General features: G+C 39.8%; 1 protein-coding gene across 2 annotated transcripts in view; it reads right to left on the bottom strand.

The window, feature by feature from the left end:
* Positions 1-20,219, bottom strand: part of Igf2bp3 (insulin like growth factor 2 mRNA binding protein 3) — a 98,105-nt gene that overhangs the window by 62,734 nt on the left and 15,152 nt on the right. For both annotated transcript variants that reach the window (XM_090332759.1, XM_090332758.1), the window contains exon 3: positions 1,464-1,512. In XM_090332759.1, coding sequence (XP_090188885.1) covers positions 1,464-1,512 — 49 coding nt within the window. The remainder of the gene's footprint in view (positions 1-1,463; positions 1,513-20,219) is intronic.

Below are 20,219 nucleotides of genomic sequence, written 5' to 3' on the forward strand. Positions count from 1 at the left end.
TATGAAAATTACAAACCGATTAGCTAGATTTTGCCAAGAAAGAGGGAAAAATTAAAGAATCTAAAGACTACCATATGCATATCTGAAGAGATTTTTTGGCCAGTCCTGGGGCTTGAACTCAGGGCCTGGGCTTTTTGTGCTCAAGGCAGGCACTCTACCCACAGCACCACTTCTGGCTTTTTCTGTATCTGGTGATGAATCAAACCAGGGCTTCATGCATGGTAGGCAAGCACTCTCACTATATGGTGAGACATTTTAAAAGCTATGATAACTATCAGATGTTTGAAGAAAAAAGCACTCTACCACTAAGTCACATTTCCAGCTTCAAAGAAAATTTTTTAATCAAATCTGCATTATGATGAAGGCTCTGGTTTAGTAGCTCATCAAATGTCACCTTAGAAGACTAATCTGATACACAAAAAACTAGTGATGTTTACAAAAACACAATGGCCCAACTGTTTTCTATCACCACTTCTCCAAGGTAGGTTTAAGATCCTTCAGTTTTCATGGCCTGGAAGAGATTGTCATTTTCCCTGATCTCTTCAACTACTGGTGTACCAAACTCTGACTGTGACATTATTATGCTTTGGACTGCTGACATGAACTACTCAATTCTGCTAGTTAGTTTACATTTATTCACAATCTCTACAGGCCACCATCTGAGCAAAAGGAAGTAGAATAACATTTAAGAATAAAATATAAGCAAAGGGTGCTAATAGCTCACATACTTAATTCTAGCTATTCAGAAGGCTCAGATCTGAGTATCCCAGTTCAAAGGCAGCCTGATCAAGAAAGTCCATGAGACTTATCTACAATTAACCAGAAAAAAAACGTAGTGGAGCTGTGATAGCCAGCCTTGAGCAAAAATAGCTAGGGTACAGAGCCTAAGCCCCAAGTCTAAGTCCCAGCATAAATATAAAAATAAAAATACTTGCCAGGGCCGGGAGTTTGGCCTAGCGGTTAAAGTGATTGCCTAGCATGCACGAAGACCTGGGTTCAATTCCTTGGTACCACATATATAGAAAAAGCTGGAAGTGGTTCTGAGGCTCAAGTGGTAGAGTTCTGGCCTTGAGAAAGTTCAAGGACAGTGCTCAGGCCCTGAGCTCAAGCCCAGGACTGGCAAAAAAAAAATACTTGCCAAAGAGAACTTTATATTGAAATATAATCGGTACACTCACTAAAAAAATTCAAATTAACAAGATCCTGTCTGGATGAGACTGAGAAAGGCAATTCAGCAATTCAAAACACCATTTCAACTTAAAAAAAAGAGGACTATTTCAAGTTAAAAAATTTCAAAGAACAAGGTGGGGGGAGCAGGAGTATGGCTATAATATGAGAGAAGGATTTTGTGTTCTTACACATCCAATAGTTTAGAGAAAGAAAACTGTACTAATAGAAAACTATTAGCAATCGCGTCAAGGGATTAAAGCTTAACTTTAAATATAGAAATTCTTAATTCTTACCTCCCACTGTAAGTGAGGCGGGATATTTCGTATCTGAAGTTTCCGAATCCTGTAAGGAAAAAAAAATCAATTTAATGTTAAAGGAACAAAACATCTCAAACAAAACACATTAATAGCTACCTCCTAGTCCAACCTCCATCCCCTATGCAATCAGAAACTATTTACAACACTAATTTTAGTATTAACTACAAATGTACACATACACACACACACACACACACACACACACACATGTGTGTGTGTGTGTGTGTGTGTGTGTGTGTGTGTGTATCCCTGTCCCAAATGTAGCTCTAGGAAGAAAGTTAATCATGAGTTGGAGAATGAGACCATTTGGAGATCTGGCATTATTGGATTGTTTTGACATATTTTAAAAGCCATGATAACTAGCGGATGTCTGAAGGGAAAAAAAAATTTCATCAGATGACTATATTCAAAGTTCAAACCCTTTTTCCTCAAATTCAGTCTCCCAGGACACAAAGACTCAGTCCAGATGTTTTTTACTCTGAGATCACATCCAAGGCCCAAGGGAATTCAGAGAATGCAGAATGGGGGGGGTGGGGAGGAGGAAGGAATCACACATTTATCTTCACATTCCCATTACTAAAATTCAACACTTTTCTTGAATTATGGCTGTTGGCACTGTGTCACACAGAATGATAGCACTTGAAATTTTTATATGAATATAAATCAGATATTTTCATGCCACACTAAGTTGTTGCCGATATTTAAATATCAACACTCATTGCTGTTAAGTTTAGATGTATTGCTAAAACTTGTTACTTCTGTTAAGAAGCACATATTTCTGTAAGTTTGTAATTTGCTAGCTGCATTTATATGACTTGTTTTGTTGATAAGCTATGTACTACATACACTTAAAAATATCCTAAGAGGAGCTAGGAGTATGGCTTACCTAGTAAGCATAAAGCCCTGGATTTCTTAGTACCACATAAACAGAAAAAGCCTAAGTGGCAGTATGGCTCAAGTGGTAGAATGTCAGCTTTGACCAAAAGAAGCTCAGAGATATTGCCCAGGCTGAGTTCAAACCCTATGACAAGCAAAAAAAAAAAAAAGGATATCCCAAGAGGTTTGAGACTACTCCCAAGAATCCACAGTACGCACGTACAGATGTGCACACACACACACACACACACATACACACATCACCACAAAGATTCTTCATCTTAGAATGCTCACATATACACATGTACATGTGGACATGAAGGGAGAGGAAGAACTCACTGAGTATGTGAGGTTGTACTACAAATACCAATCACTGATCAATCCCTTAGAAGGGAAAAAAATTAGCATCAACTATTAAAAACAACAATGCCAGTACAGTAGAGCACACTTAAATATTTGCCTTCCTTGGCTACTAGGGAGGCCAGTGCAGGGGATCTCAAACTTAACACCACCTAAGGCAAGACAGACCTTAATAATACCAATGATCAATACCAACTTATCAGCTGACTTTGACATCTCAAGTGAAATAATTAGATTTCTTAATTTACAAATTACAAATGTGGTGGACCACCCTATCCAGGTCAATTTTGAAATGAACACAGAAACACCAGTTAGTCTAGGTTCCCAAACTAGACCCTGGTCCCTTCCTGTTCTCCAAAAGAATAATGGTACTGCTCTCATAAACCAAACTTTGGCACACTGTTTGCAATCAAAATGGAATGGAAAAGGCAAATATTGTGTGTCTGTGTGCCTAGAATTTGAACTGAGTTCAGATCAAGCTTCTAGCATGCTCGGCAGTTGTCAGTTAAATCAGTTTTATGACAGACTAGAACCAAGAAAATCATTAAAGGGTAAGTTTAATCAAAGAAATGGTAAGAAAAGCCTCAATTTGAGGGAAAAAATTGCAACCACCATCTAGTTATAATTTGAAGAGATAATAGTTTTGGATGTTTCTAAAAATAAATTCATGCTCATAATCATTAATGAAGGTACTAACATATTTCCAAGCTGCTTTTACATGGTTTCTGCTAATGTAAAGTTACTGACACGGTAAGCATTTACCCCGAGTAACTTATGAGATAAGAATTTTTGCTATACATATGCAATTATAAATATATGTATTTATTTTTGTCAGTCCTGGACCTTGAACTCAGGGCCTCAGTACTGTCCTTGGACTTTCTCAAAGCTAGAGCTTTACCCCTACCTCTTGACCCATAGCACCTACAGCTTTTTTCTATGCATGTGGTACCAAGGAATCAAACCTGGGTCTTTGTGCATGCTAAGTAAGCACTCTACCACTAGGCACTTATTAGAATTTGCTCCAAAATAATTATTTCCTTTAAATGGATGACTCATTCCCTTTATTTCATTTTAGACAAACAAAATTATTCTACATAGTTACATCTCAAGTTGTTCTTTCCTACTACTCTTCCCCTTACTCTCCTGCTGCCCTGGGGTTTCAACTCAGGGCCTAGGTACTGTCCCTGAGCTTCTTTTCCTCAAGACTAGCATTCTACCACATGAGCCACAACACCACTTATGGCTTTTTCTGTAATGTGGTACTAAGAAATCAAACCCAAGGCTTCATGCATGCTAGGCAAGCACTCTACTATTAAGCCACCCAGCCCCAACCCCCACTACTCTTTTTATCTTACTTTTCTACTTCTGGTTTGTAACAATGTACTCTACTCCAAAAGGTTCAAGGGGGAAGGGGGAGGAGGAGATCAATTCAAAGACATCAACTATACTCATACAGCACAGAAACAACTTCTGCCAGAGTAGAGAAAGCAAGAAACTCAGGACCCAACATAAACAAAGAAACCACAATCAAACATGATCATCCTGTCACTTCTTTGACTATCTCCCACCTGAACTTTAGGAATAAGGTTATATTTGTGATTACAACTACTTGAATCAAAAAAGTAAATATCAGGCCAGGCACAGTGGTTCACACCTGTAATCCTAGCTACTCAGGAGGCTGAGAGTCTTATTTCCAAATAATCATTAGAAAACGAGAAGTGGGGCTGTGGCTCAAGGTAGGACAGTAGCCTTGAGCTAAATAGCTCATGGACAATGCCCAGACAGAGGTAGTGTGGTAGCCTTTAGCTGAAGAGCTCAGGGACAGCACCCAGGCCCAGAGTTCAAGCCCCATGACCAAAAATATATATATATATATATTGATGGGGCCGGGAGTTTGGCCTAGTGGTTCAAGTACTTGCCTAGCATGCACAAAGACCTGGGTTTAATTCCTCGGTACCTCATACATACAAAAAAAAAAGCCAGAAGTGGTGCTGAGGCTCAAGTGATAGAGCTCTAGCCTTGAGAAAGTCCAAGGACAGTGCTCAGGCCCTGAGCTCAAGCCCAGGACGGGCAAAAAAAAAAAAAAAAATATTGAGCTAGGAGTGTAGCCTAATGGTAGAGTACTTGCCTAGCATGCACAAAGCCCGGGTTCGATCCCTCCATACCGAAGACAGAAAAAAAGCTGAAAGTAGCACTATGGCTCAAGTGGCAGAGCATTAGCCTTGAGCAAAATGTCAAAGGACACTTTGTTCAAGGCCCAAGACAGACCAAAAAAAAAAAAAGACTAAATATTGTTTCTAATACACTATGAAATCGTGACAGTTCAACTATCAGCTAAGTTTCCTACTTCCGCTAGCAACACACATAGTAATGTATAGGATGTCTACATTTCATAACTCCCCAGAAAACTATTTACAAAAATAACTGACTCACTGGGTGCTGGTGTCCCACATCCACAATCCTAGCTACTCAGGAGGCTGAGATCTGGGGATCTCATTTCAAAACCAGCACAGGCAGACAAATCTCAGAGACTTGTATCTTCGATTAATTAGTAAAAAACTCAAAGTAAAGCTAAGGCTCAAGTGGTAGAGTGCCACCAGCAGTTTGAGCCAAAAATCCAAGTAAAAAGCAAAGAAGCCCTGAGTTACTTACAACCTTCCATTCAAACAACCCAAGAGCCTGAGTGTACATTTTTCTTTACCTTATTCCTGTCATCCCTCTTTTTTCCTATCAGTACTTACACATCAAGTGGGAAACACTGTTTTCACACTTAATCAGCAAAAGACACTGAGGCTCCAATTGTGACCAATACTGTTACCATGAGTTGAAAACAAAAGAAGAACCAGAGCACAAGGGCAAGTTGCTCCCTTTACCTCCTTTTACTGTGCAAAGGGATGAGCCCAGATCACAGTTGGACAAATTGTTTTTAAATATAAAGTCAAATTATGTAGATCAAGAGCAATACAGCGTGTCCTCTCCCACTCACTTCTTAGTAACACTTTGTCCTGGCTACTATTATTCCATCTGTGCCAGACTAAGTCAATCTATACCCAAAGAGGAATTTGCGCAGCCTGGCTAAACTAATATTGTCCCATTGTGATTATTCCTACCTTTCATCTATTCCCTTCACATTTTATATAGCTACGAATTATAGCTCCATTTTTTGAAAGCTAATAATCCAAGTAGATAAAAAGTGGGAGAAATAGCCGATATCACATTTCTGTCCATGACACCAATAGCTTTGCCTTAGTGCTGTTAGGAATGCCTTGCCAAATTCTCAACTAAAGGTGCCACTTAAGGATTTTTCTTCTTTATATCATTTCCTTATGCTCAAGGCTTACCATTACGCTTGTAGATGGGAAGAGGGGGGACTGGGAAACACAGAAGTCCAAGAAAAAGGGACCAATGTCCTACACCTGTGATTCCAGCTATTTACAGGACGATAACATAGAGAGGCTCATACTTCAAGGCCAGACCAAGCAAAAAAGTTCCTAAGACTCCTTTCCCAGCTCACAGTTGGGTACATTGTGCCCATCATCATAAGTTACTTGAGAGACTGAAACTGGGCCACAGTTTCAGACCAGCCTAGCAGAAAAGTCAGAGAGTCCATGCCAATGAAGGGATCATTTCAGGAATGATGAAAAGACTAAAATAAGGAGTTCTTGGCCCAGCAGTATGCCCAAGAAAGCCTATCCTAAATGTAACCAGTGAAAAATGGGGCTAGAGATGGGGCTCAGTGGAAGAACACCTTACCTAACAAGTACGAAGTCCTAAATTCAACTAAATTCAAATCCTAGCACTACAAAAAAAAAAAAAAAGCAGGAGGGAGGTGAGTAGATTTGGGGGCAAGCTAAGGTTTGCAAAATAAGCTACAATACATAGAAAAAAATCTCATGCACATGATAAATGTGAAAGTTATTAAGGACATAGATTTACATTACTCATTGAAAACAGAACACAAATAGAACATCAAGTGCCTCAATGTAAAATGTGTTCTTCCACAGAATCTCTAAGCAAGAAAATAAAGTGTGTGCGCACATACACATACTCACACACACACAAAATGGAGAAATACAACACTAAAAAATGATGACAATTAGCTTCACTAGTGGAATCATGAGCCATTTTCAACTTCTTTTAGCTTTTATATTTAAAAAATAAACTCTAGAGCTAGGAATGTGGCTTAGTAGTAGAGTGCTTTCCTAGCATACATGAAGCCCTGGGTTCAATTCTTCAGCATGCATGAAGCCCTGGATTCCTTAGTACCACATAAACAGAAAAAGCTGGAAGTGGCACTGGGCTCAAGTGGTAAAGTGCTAGCCTTGAGCACAGAGAGGTTCAGGGACAGAGCCCAGGTCCTAAGTTCCAGGACCAGCAATAAAGAAACTTCTAAGTTATGAAAAAGGAAATAAGCTGGGTGCCAGTAGCCCAGGCTTTAATTCCAGCTACTCAGAAGGCTGAGATCTAAAGATCACGCCTCAAAGCCACCCCAGGCAGGAAAGTTCATGAGATTCAACTCCAATTAACCACCAGAAAACTGAAAGTGGGACAAACTCAAAGTAGTAGAGCTAAACTCTTGAGCAAAATAACTCAGAGACAACGCTCAGGCCTTGAGTTCAAGCCCACTACTGACAAAAATAAAGCCAGAAGTGGAACTCGGGTTCAAGTACTTGAGCTTAGCCTTGAGCAGATCAAGATAAGGGACAGCACCCAGACCCTCAAGTTCAAGCCCCAGCACAGAAAGAAAGACAGACAGACAGACAGACACACACACACACACACACACACACACACACACACACACACACACACACACACACACACACATTACAGGGCATAGTTATACAAGCGTATAATCTCAGCACTTAAAAGAGTCTGAGCAGGAAACCACAAGTTTAATGTCAGTCTGGGCTACATAGTGAAATAGTATCTCAAATAGAGAAACAGGAGCAAACAGCTCAATTAATAGGATACAGACTTATTTTTAACCAAGTATTTTTGTAGCCTATTGTACCTCAAAGATATGCCCTTGAAACAAATAATCCTATTTCCTACACATATAGGTTGAACACTAGAGAAAATTACTATTTAAATAAAAACTTCAGTGATTATATGACTCCAAAACAGCTCTCTCTGAAGTCTAACACTGGACTACATGTCATTGTTGAAAAGTAAGATGGTAAAGCCTCAAGTAAATTAAGACTTGGCTACAAAAATTGTCATTGGTGAGATGGTTGATTGGATATTGCTGGGCCTTGAATCCAAGACATCAGAAAGTAAGTCTTCTACCTCAGTGCTACACATCTACTTCTTGAAATTAGGGGCCAGTAATCCTAGCTACTCAGAAGGCAGAGATTTGAGAATCATGGTTTCAAGGCAGCTTAGGCAGTAAAGTCTTTGAGGCTAAAGAGTCTCAATGTTCATTGTGAAACATTTGTGGAATCATGTGGAAAATGAACTGTGTAACTTGTGAGTAAGAATGGGAGGGGCAACTGGGGGAAAGGGAAGAAGAGGTGACATTGTCCAAAAGAAAAAGTAGTATACTTATTACCTGACTTATGAAATGGTGAGCCCTCTATAAATTCCTTTAACAATTACGTTTTTAAAAAGAAAAAGGTGGCAGTGTTACAATTAGTCTCCTATCATAACAATCCTAACCATCAACATGATATGCAAAAATAACCATTACCTATGACCTCAACAAATGTCTAAAATGCAGAAGAATACAGTTCTCCAAGAATCTCTTAAGTTTTTATAATATTAATGCTTACGCTTAACATTTGTCCAGTTACAAGTCTAGAAGCAAGGGAAGGGCCACTCTAAAGCCAAAGTTTAAATAAATGACTTCCCTCCACTGTCTTTAGCATTTAATGTATCCATGGTACATGTCCCCAAGTTCAGGCTTCCTCAAACATATACACTAAGAAATTAAAATGGCTCTTTGCCTCTCAGCCAAATGTTCTACCCCTTTTGAAAGCATTATAATTAGTAAAAGGACCATAAACTTAATCTGTAATTAACAATCTGTCCAGAGCATTAAACTTTAGTGGGCTGGGATTTATTTACATTTTAATACCCTGTAAAAACTGTTGAAAGAAGTGTTTTGGAAATACACAAGCTTCAAGTTTAATAGTCAAGCCCTTTAATAACTGCCTGAAGCACAAAACAAAACACTGTCCCACGACCAGCAGGGAGCACCAGCACCCCAACATACTCCTGGCACCAATGACCAGTGACCTGCAACCTGCCCATGTGCGTTCTTCTTTTCACACTGGCCTTTCCTGGAGCAGGAAAATCTTATGTCAAAGTTCTAACTTTTTCCAAGAAGTCCCTCATCATACATATACACTAAGTTTAGTCTACTCTGCTGGCAAACAGACCTTATGTTTAAGAGTACATCATTTATAAACATTTAGAATTCTAAATTTCTTCCCCAGATACAGGTAGATGAATAGACAAGACAGGCAGGCAGGCAGATATCTGCAAATAAACAGACGTCAAATTGCAAATGTCAGTAACCTCATGATGCAATGCTTTAGAGAAGATTATCAGATGGTTATAGGTTGTCCTAAAATTCGTTCTAGATCAGTAAAACAGTCATTCCATTTTGGTGTTTTCTTCATTTTTAAAATAACTAGAAACAATACATAAATTGCTCTTAGCACATCAGATATTAAGAGGTTATGGTGTTCCAAATTTAATTGAAATATGTATGTTTATATAATTTTATCAGAATATCTACCTAATCTTTTGTTAGGTTTGGAGTGGCAGTATGTAAATCAGGTTAAAATTATAAAACTAACCATCTAGAATTTTATGCTCACCTAACCATTTAGAAGAAGGCTGTGAAAATTTAACATTTAATTACTTGTGTAAGCTTACCTAAGACTAAAACTCATTTTAAAAAACTTGGATATTAATACTGATACATAAATATAACATGGTCAAAAGTAAAACATCAACTGGAACTATATATTTAAACAGTGACAATTTGTGGGTGACAATTTGTGGATATGTATGCTGGTCCTGGGGCTTAAATTTAAGGGCCTGGACATTATTCCCGAGCTTTTTTGCTCAATACTACAGCTCTACCACTTGAGCCTCAGCTCCACTTCCAGCTTAATTTTCTATGTTGGTGCTTAGTTAGAGGTAACAGTCTCATGGACTTTCCTGCCTGGACTACTTTGAACTACAATTCTCACATCTCAGACTCCTGAGTAGCTAGATACAGGCCTGAGCCACTGGCTAAGACTGTATTTTTTAATGACTATCCCATTCACCAAGACTTAAAAATAGGTAAAACGCTGAAGCAGTTGTGACGATGTTTAGCTAATTTTACAGTCACTAAGACAATAAAATACAACAGACAGAAAAATGCAAGATCATGAGCCAGAACAAAGTCAGGCTAGTATGAAAAAAATCTGATTCTGATTAGCATTATTGTGACACAGGTAATAATAGCCATAGTGCTTTTGTAAAGAGTTGTTTGTTAATGTATTACATACAGGTACAATTTCCTGATATAGATACCCCAAGAAAAGAGTCAAGTATCTTAAAATTTATTGCATTTAGGTAGCTAAACTTGGCAGGAAATTAAGCACAATCCACTCATGTGAAATGAAGTATAAAGCAGAGACATGATTCATCTAGTGTCGTGGACATCAGATTATCATAATCATCTTTCCCATCTGCACTGAATCACTGCTTTCAGCATGCCACCATCATGCTAAAATACCTGTTACCTTAAAACTTCTCACTTTGACAGTCTAAGCAACAGAACAATGGTAGTAGTACCATGTCATTATCTTTTAAATAAGCCATGAACCCAGATCAATATAAACAAAATAGGGCTGGAGAGAAAGCAATGTAAAATTGATTAGGAAGGGCAAGAGAAGTCACCATCTGACACCACTTGAGTGTCATCAAGTAACCACCACAGTACTGTTTTCAACAGCAATGGGTGCTAAAATTACTGAAAAGAATTAACAGTTTACCCTGTCTCAAAAATATCTAACTCCAGGTTCTTACTACAAAGTAAAATGTGATAACTTGTCCCTGAAGCAACCTAATAAAACCACATTAGGCAATTCATTGACGTGAAAACCATTACTGAAGCAGAACCAACGCCAAGGCAACGTATTTCCAGGGAAGGTACACTGAAGACACTCCCAAGGTTCTCCAAAAAGATATGTAATAGGAACTTTTAACTCATTTTGAGGAGCAAGAAATAATTTGTTTTCCCATTTCTCTTTACTTTCTTCTGCTTTACTAAAATCCTTGCTCAACTTGCAGCTTATGATATTCTCCTCTATAGGAGACATCTGGAAATGTTCATGCACCTTCCAAAGTCCTGTGATATGGGGTGGAAACTCTGAAGTCGTGGGAAACCCCCTCATCCATCATTTAGGAATCATCTGGTGACAGAAATTGGACAGCCTGAACCAGGAGTTGACTCTAACAAGATCTGATCCTCCGTGGACAATTTGTAGTCAGGCTCCTTTAGCATGGCTTTTTCTTCTTACAAGTACATATCTGTCAAATTGATTAGGTTTTACAACTTAGTGGATTACAGGCTATAAAGCTACAAGCTGATATGGTTTATGGATCAATTCTACTAAAACTGAAGACCAAAGCTATCACACACCAAGTGATGCTGATCCAGGGGGCCCAACCCTTACTTCATGATGTTGTCATGGACAAAATGGACCTCACTGCAGTGTTTCAGTGACTGCTGAATATTAACCTGGCACCAGAATCGCTCACTCCAGGAGAGTTAGGGCTTGAGTTCCATGAATTCCCCCATCAGTAGGGCCTATGACACTTGACAGCTTGAAGCAGTGCCAAGAAGAGACCACCAACCTCTAACATCTCCTGAAGACTTGAAGGGAGTTCATCTCTTGGGGAGGAATGAAGGACAGAGGAGACAGGCAAATTATATTAAACAAATACCAAAAGTGGCATTCTTACAAATAGAGAACAGGAGCTAAGCTGAGGAAAGGCAGTTAAATTCCCCGCCTACCTTATCTACTTCTAGATAATGTTTCAAGAACAGGAGACACAGAGAAGCTATCAGCTCTGGTGAGCTTGCTTGCTTTCTTGCTCTCTTCCTCTCTCCCTTTCAGTACTGGTCTTAGGGCTTGTACTCAAGAGTCTGAGCACTGTCCATGAGCTTTTTCAATCAAAGCTAGTGCTCTATTCATTGGCTTTTTGGTGGTTAATTGAAGGTAAGAGTCTCATGGACTCTGCTGCCCAAGCTGGCTTTGAATCTCACTCCTCAGACCTCAGCTTCCTGAGTAAATAGGGTTATAGGTGTGAGCCACCAGTGCCCAGCCTCCCTTCTCTTTTAAGAGGGTAAAAATACAGTCTTCACAAATGGGTAGAAACAAAGAATGGAAGGCTACAGACAAACAGCCATTTTTTTATCTTTAATCTGAATTCAATTTAATTTTCATTATGCGAAAATAAATCCTTACTATTTTTTTGTTGTTGTTTTTGCTAGTCCTGGGGACTGAACTCAGGGCCTGAATGCTGCCCTGGCCTTTTCTTCTACCATTCGATCTACAGCACCACTTCTGGCTTTTCTGTGTATGTGGTACCAAGGAATCAAACCCTGGTCTTCATGCATGCTAGACAAGCACTCTACCAGTAGGCCAAACTCCTGGCCTTACTAAAATTTTAAATAGCAATAATGACAACACTATAACCTAGGGCTGAAGATATGGCTTAATGCTAGAACACTTGCCTCGTTCAAGGCCCTACGTTTGATCTGTAGTCTAACAACAAAAAATACAAGCACACATGGGAGACACAAGACATTCACCAATGCTCAGTTTCTAGCTTACACCTCCCCACAATATGAAAGTCATTACACACATGAAGACCTACGAACTGTCCCAAATTAAGAAATGAAGAGCTATTATATCTAAATGTGCAATCCTGGATCAGATCCAAGATTTTAAAAGGCTCAAGGTGCCAGTGTTTCGTGCCTTAATTCTACTTACTCAGGAGCCTGAGATCTGAAGATCATACTTCAAAGCCAGCCGATGTAGGAGTCAATGAGACTCTTATCTTCAACTAACCACCAAAAAAGCCAGAGGTAAAACTATGGCTCAAGTGGTAGAGTACATGCCTGAGCAAAAGAAAAGGATAAGGACTGCACCCGGGTCATGAGTTCAAGCCCCAAGACCAAGACACCAACACAGACACACGTACACATGTATGTACGTGTATACACACACACATACACACACCACTACTAAGATGATTGGCAAAATATAGTTGTCAATTATAATGCACTTTTTTTTTTGCCAGTCCTGGGGCTTGAACTCAGTGCCTGAACACTGTCCTTGGGCTTTCTCTAGGCTAGTGCTCCACCACTAGAGCCACAGCACCACTTCCAGCCTTTTCTATCTATGTGGTACTGGGGAATCGAACCCAGGTCTTCGTGCATACTAGGCAAGCACTCTACCACTAGGCCAAACTCCCAGCCTTTTATATCACTTTTTTCTCATCTTGACCAGTGTAGTGTGGTCACATCACAGAACATCCCTTCTTTCAGGCGACATACTGAAGTATCTGGGTATAAAGGGTAGTATATGCAACTTACCCTCAAATGTTCCGGGAAAACCCCATTCCCTTACTTAATGTCTCCATTTTTTTCCCCTTTAATTTTCTATCTAGCTTCTAACAAGCCTCACACTCTTAAGTTTACTTTGTCCATCTCTGTCCTCTATACCAGTAAGGTCTATCTGAAATGTAATACAAAAACAGATGAAACTACACAGGTTTAAAATTTTTAGATACCTCAGAGGTGATAAGTTTTTTATTAACCACATCTAACAACTGAAATATAAGAAAATCATTACTGATGGCCGGGAGTTTGGCCTAGTGGTTAAAGTGCTTGCCTAGCATGCATGAAGACCCGGGTTCGATTCCTTGGTACCACATACATAGAAAAAAGCCGGAAGTGGTGCTGAGGCTCAAGTGGTAGAGCTCTAGCCTTGAGAAAGTCCAAGGACAGTACTCAGGCCCTGAGCTCAAGCCCAGGACTGGCAAAAAAAAAAAAAAGAAAATCATTACTGAGGTTGGGTGCTGGTGGCACATCCCTGAAATTCTACTCAGGAGGCCAAGATCTAAGGTTTGTGGTTTGAAGCCAGACCAGGCAGGAAAGTCTGAGACTTTTATCTCCACTTAATCACCAAAAAAAGCCAAAAGCGGAGGTTTTATTCAAATGGTAGAGTGTTAGCCTTGAGCAAAAAGAGTTCAGGGAGGGGCCAGGAGTTTGGTCAAGTGGTAGAGTGCTTGCCTAGCAGGCATGAAGACCCGGGTTTGATTCCTTGGTACCACATACATAGAAAAAAGCCAGAAATGGTGCTGAGGCTCAAGTCGTAGAGTTCTAGCCTTAAGAAAGTCCAAGGACAGTGCTCAGGCCCTGAGCTCAAGCCCAGGATTGGGGAGGAAAAAAAAGTTCAGAGAGAGAAGCCAGACCCTGAGTTCAAGCCCCAGAACTAACTCTCTCACACTCACGCACAAATTATTGAGATGTTATAATATCCTTTGTATTGTTTTAATCTAGTGTGCATTTTATATTTATCCCACATCTTAATGAACTAACCACGTTTCAATTGCTCACCAGCAACCCATAGCCAGTGGCCAGTCACTGTTCCGTTAATGTCATTTTTCCATCCTAAGTTTCATCAGAGCAGGATTCTTGACCTCTGACTACTTCTGCCCCAAAGCACCTAAAGCAATATGGGGGATAAAAACACTCAAAATTTTACTGAATTGATGTAAGTTGGTGGTTCATGGCTGTCATCCTAGCTACTCAGGAAGCTACAATCTGAGGATCCAGTGTGAAGCCAGCCTGGGCAGGAAAGTCCATGAGACTCATTTCCAAGTAAGCACTCAAAGTGGGAAGTAGAGCTGGGGCTCAAGTCAGAGTGTGAGCCTTGAGAACAGAAGCTCAGGCATAGCAAATCCCAGGACAGACTCACAGTTTCTTGAATCAAGCACTTTAAAACTGCTAAAAATAAAGCAAGTCTTTGAAAAGGAAAGCATAACAGGAAGTTACCAAGTTTTTTCAAACTAAAATGACATAAAGAATAGAAAAGAGGGACATATAAACAATGAAAGGTCATGGCTTTAATTGTGGAAGAAATCATTGTCTAAGAAAAGTATCTCTCAAGTGACAAGAACAAAAACTAGCTATTTTCTATATTAGGTAACTGTTACTTAGGATGATTTAAAGACGGGTAAAAATTGCCACAAGCTGGACCTTTCAACTTGGCCCTCTCTATAATGAGCCACAACAATATTCAGCCTCAAGCATCTATAAATTAAAAGATCCTAACTAGACTTTCTTGTTTCAGTGTGTTCTGTTTCAAGTCCTTAGGAATGACAGCTGTCAATATGAAGAGTTTAGTTTGGTTTAAGGATCCTTTTCCTGTAACACTTTCAAGGAGTCAAAACTTTCATTATGGGTGTGCCAATTCCAGGGCTAGAACTCAGGGCCTCTCACTGTAGCTTGTTTTTTTGTTTGTTTTGGCTTTTTTTTTTTTTTTTTGCTCAAAGCTGGTGATCTACCATTTCCACCTTTTTGATGGTAAACTGGAGCTATGAGTCTCACTGCCTTTCCTGCCCAGACTGGCTTCAGACCTTCAAACCTTCTTCAGATTACAGGTGTTAATCACCAGCACCCAACCAAAACTATCTTTAAAATACTAGAATGTTACTTTCCCTCTGCATTGTGCTGATGATGCAAACCATAGTGAGTAAAACTGCTGGCCCCATAGCACGAAGACAGTGGCTGCCATCTTTGCAAATAGTCGCTATATTCTCATAGATCAGGTGTTGTCTCAAAATGTCCTTGGAATAAAAATCATGGAATTTCAGTAAGTCTCAAGCAGCAACACATATGTTAAGTATGCATAAAGCCTTTCTGCTACACACTATGGTTGTCTGAACAATATTGTGCAGTTTGAGACACAAACCAGTCTCCTTTTCCCTCTCCCTCATACTGAGATGGGCTATGTTGTGTAGGCTTATCATAAACCCCATGGAAATGCCCCAGCATCAATCTCCCCGCTCCTGGGGGATTACAGGAGTGACCTGCCATGCCCTGTTCATTCTTTGGCTTCAGGAAGCACCACTACTAACTGAAGGCATTTCAGACCAACTCTTCGGAAAACTTTCATCCACTACTCTGAGCTCTAATAGCTCTTTACTAATTGAAGACCCACTCAAAGTGCAAGGGTATTATCTGAAATTGGATAGGGAACGGGGGAAAGCAAGATGAGGGGTGGGGGAGGGGGGTAGGGAAATGGGGACCATGACATGTGAAAGGGTATCAATGTGTGGGAATTAAGGCACCATTTATCTGGCAAATATCATGTAACCCTTCTATTAATTACAATAAAAAATATATTAAAAAAACACATCTCCTGTCCTAGACAAATGGTAATTATTTGTTTTGAGCTCCCAAAAACGTAATTCACATTTGAGAAATAAAATTTTATATTATTGAAAAAAAAAAGTGCAAGGGTAACATAACAGTAGAAAAAGCTCAGATAGAATTTCACCTTTTACATTGCAAGGAATCTTTAAAGCCTGACTACTTAAGAGACAGAGATTAGAGGTCCAATGCTTGAAGCCAGCCTGAGACTTACAGTTAACCACCAGAAAAGCCAACAGAGCTATGACTCAAGTGGTAGAGGTCAAGCCTTTAGCAAAAAAAAGAAAAAAAGACTAAGTAATAGTTCCCTGAGTTCAAGCCCAAGTACCAGCAACCACCCCCTCAAAAAAAGAAAAAAACCCACAACCCTAACTGCTAGAGATAGAGACCAGAATAGTATCTCAGTTGTCAGTTGTAGGGCATTAGCCTAGCAACTGAAAGACCCTGGATTCAATTCCCAGCACTACCCTCCCCCCTGCCCAAAGAAAAAGCATGGAGAAGTGTGTCTATCAGCCCAGAACTCAAGAGGTAAAGGCAAAGGATTGCAAGTTCAAAGACCAGCCTTAGCTATATACATTATAGTTAATTCATTTTTTCAAAAAACTGAGTTAAAAACATGGCACAAGTGGTAGTGCACCTGCCAAGCAAGCACTGGAAGTTCAAACCTCAGTATTTGAAAAAAAAAAATTTTAATCACTTGATTGATAAAATGTGCATGTGTAGCTCATTGGAATTCCTTGGTTTTCAAATGCAAAAGGACTGAAGCCATAAAGTTTCAAAACCACAACAAAAAAAGTAAAAAGCCAAAACCAACCACTGGCTTCTTGACACAGATAGTAACTCCAGATCTTTTCCTACATTTCTATACACATATAGACATTTCAGAAAAAAATTTACATGTACGTCTTTTTAAGAGCTGTTCCATAACTTGCTTATTTCATTCTTTACATGCCAGCTCTTACAAACCTAATTTTTTACTACAAAATATAGTATAGTATGTTTGGTTAGAATACGGAACATTTTTCATGTATCAACTCAAAATAGATTAATGAAGCTAGGTGCTGGTGACTCATGCTTGTAATCCTAGCTACTCAAGAGGCTGAGATCTAAGGACTGCAGTTCAAAGCCAGCCCAGGCAGACTTATATCTCCTATTAACCAGCCTCAGACTGGAAGTGAAGTTGTGTCTCTAAGTGGTAGAGTACTTACCTTAAGCAAAGAAAGCTCAGGAACAGCACACAGGCCCATGAGACTAAGTAAGCCCCAGAACCAAGAGCAACAACAACAACAACAAAAAGATTTAACGACCTTATCGTAAGACCTTAAACTTATAGTTTCCTTTCATGGTGGAAATCACTTCAAGATCAAGGCATAGGTAATGATGTATTTTCTTTCTAAATATAACTACAACTGCTCATAAAGAATGGAAATTGACAAATGGGATTGCATCAAATTAAATAAAAAGCTTCTGTACTTCTAAGAAAATGAACATCAGAATAAAGAGACAACTCACAGGATGTAAGAAAAACTTCCAGCTACTTACTAGACAAGGAATTAGTACCTAGGCTATATAAAATATCTCAAAAAAATATTAAGCATCAAAGGAACAAACTACCCAAATAATCAATGGGCAAATGAACCGAGTGCAAAGCTCACAGATTCCAAAGCATTTCAATCCAATACTACAAAAGGGGAAAAACTATCTGAAAAACATTGAAAAAAAAATGGAGTAGAGGCATAGCTCAAGGGTAAACTGCTTACACAAGACTGAGTTTAAACTACTCTCTCCTCTCTCTTCACACACACACACACACACACACACACACACACACACACACGGGACAATTAGGCAGACAGTTCTCAAAAGTACAAACAGCTAATAAACACATGACTCAGTATCATTGATTCATAAAGGAAAGGCAAATCAAAGCAATGAATCAGAAATCTATAGCTCAGGCCTATAATCCTAGCTACTCTGGAGACGAGATCTGAGGATTGTGGTTCAAAGCCACCTTGGGCAGAAAAGTCCAAAGGAAGGTCTCCAACTAGCCAGAAAAAGGACAGACGAGAGAGGTGTTGCTCAAGTGGTAAGAGTATCAAGCATGAATGAAAAGAGCTTAGTAAGCAATTGAGGCCCAAGGCAAGCACTCTAACCACTAGGCCAAACTCCCGGCAAATATTGTTACAGCATCTCACTTTGTTATCTGATATATTGAATTTATTTGTATTTGGTTATTTGAAATTTGATAGGGAAGGGGGGGAAAACCAAGACGGGGGGTGGGGGGTGGGTGAGGGGGAGGGTAATGGGTACCAAGACATGTGAAAGGGTATCAATGGAAGGTGCATTAATTCACATACATCTGGCAAGTATCATGTAACCCTTTTATTAATTACAATAAAAAATATATAAAAAAAAAAAGAAATTGAGGTCCTAGTCAGGCACTGGTTGCTCACACCTGTAATCCTAGCTACTCAAGAGTCTGAAATCTGAGGACAGAGGTTCAAAGCCAGCTCAGGTAAAAAGTCCATGAGACCTATCTCCAATTAACTAAGCTCCACAAAACCAGAAGTAGAACTGTGATTCAAAACAATAGAGTGCTAGTGCTGAGCAGAAAGCTCAGGGACAGCGCAGGCCCTGAGTTCAAGTCCCATGAATGACAAAATAAGACCTTGAAACCCCTGAGTTTTAAGCCTGGGTACTGTGACATGCACATATACACCAAGATTCCATCTTACCTAGTTAAAATGGCTGCCACCAAGAACACAACACAACAAATGCTGGTTAAGGATAAAGTGGGTGGGAAAAGGAGAACATTGTGGGGGTGCCTCCGAAACTTCATGACCCAGCCTTTCCACTCTTGGAACTATATACACAAAAGACTAAGTCAGCATACAATATGGAGAGTGACACATCCATGTCTATTGCAGCACTATTTACCATGGTTGAGTTATCCACTCAGCCTAGGTGTCTATCAATAGATGAAAGAAAATGTGACATGCACAATGGAGTATTAATCATCCATAAAGAACAATGAAGTAAAGTCATCTGCAGGAATGAGAATGGAACTGGAGATCTTTACATTAAGCAAAATAAATCAGACACAAACACTACATGTTTCCTCTCAAATGCAGTGTGTACACTTTAAAGCATGAACAAAAGAGCACTATTATTAGAAGGTTGACACCAGGAGGTAGAAGAGTGGGTGGTTATAACTGAAGTACAATACACACATATATACAAAGGGCATAATGAAACTCAAAAAAAAAAAAAAAAGAGGTAGAAATCAGGGAGGATGGTACTTTGAGGCCAGCCCAGGGAAAAGACAAAGCTGGGCACCGTGCTGTCTGCCTAATGACAAAAGACACAGACTGCAAGTCTGGTCGGCCCCAGCAAGGAGGAGGAAAACAAAGAAACAACTAACCTCAAAAATAACCAGTGGGAGCCAGGCACCAATGGCTCTTGCCTGTAGTCCTACTCAGAAGGCTGAGATCTGAGGATCACGGTTCAAGCCAGCATGGGGAGGAAAATCCATGAGACTATTATCTCCAATTAACCACCAAAAAATTCAAAGTGACAACAAAGGCTTAGGGACAATACCCAGGCCCTGAATTCAAGCCTCAGGACTGGCAATCAAAAAAAAGTGTAAAACAAAAAAATACTTTAAAAAATTACCCCTACAGCTAAAAGAAAGGTAGCTGCAATGGGGCATGGTGGCTCATGCCTACATTCCTAGCTACTCAGATCCGCAAACAGAGATAGAAAAAAACCACAGTTTGAGGTCAGTCTGGAAACAGTTTGGGAGCCTCATTTCAAAACCAATAAAAGGGCTAGCATGCAGCTCAGTGGCAAAGCACATGCCTAGCAAGTGCAATATCCTGGGTTCGATCCTCAGTAACCAAGGAAAGAAATGGAGGGGGGGGAGGGGACAGGGACAGGAAGGGAGGGAGAGGAGGAGGGGGCTGAGAGGGAGAAAGGGGAGGGAAGGAAGGAAAGAAGGAAGGAAGGAAGGGAGGGAGGGAGGGAGGGAGGGAGGGAGGGAGGGGGAG

The sequence above is a fragment of the Megascapheus bottae genome, chromosome 5 (genome assembly GCF_031878675.1).
Source record: "Megascapheus bottae isolate mThoBot1 chromosome 5, mThoBot2.hap1, whole genome shotgun sequence".
Classification (NCBI taxonomy): domain Eukaryota; kingdom Metazoa; phylum Chordata; class Mammalia; order Rodentia; family Geomyidae; genus Megascapheus; species Megascapheus bottae.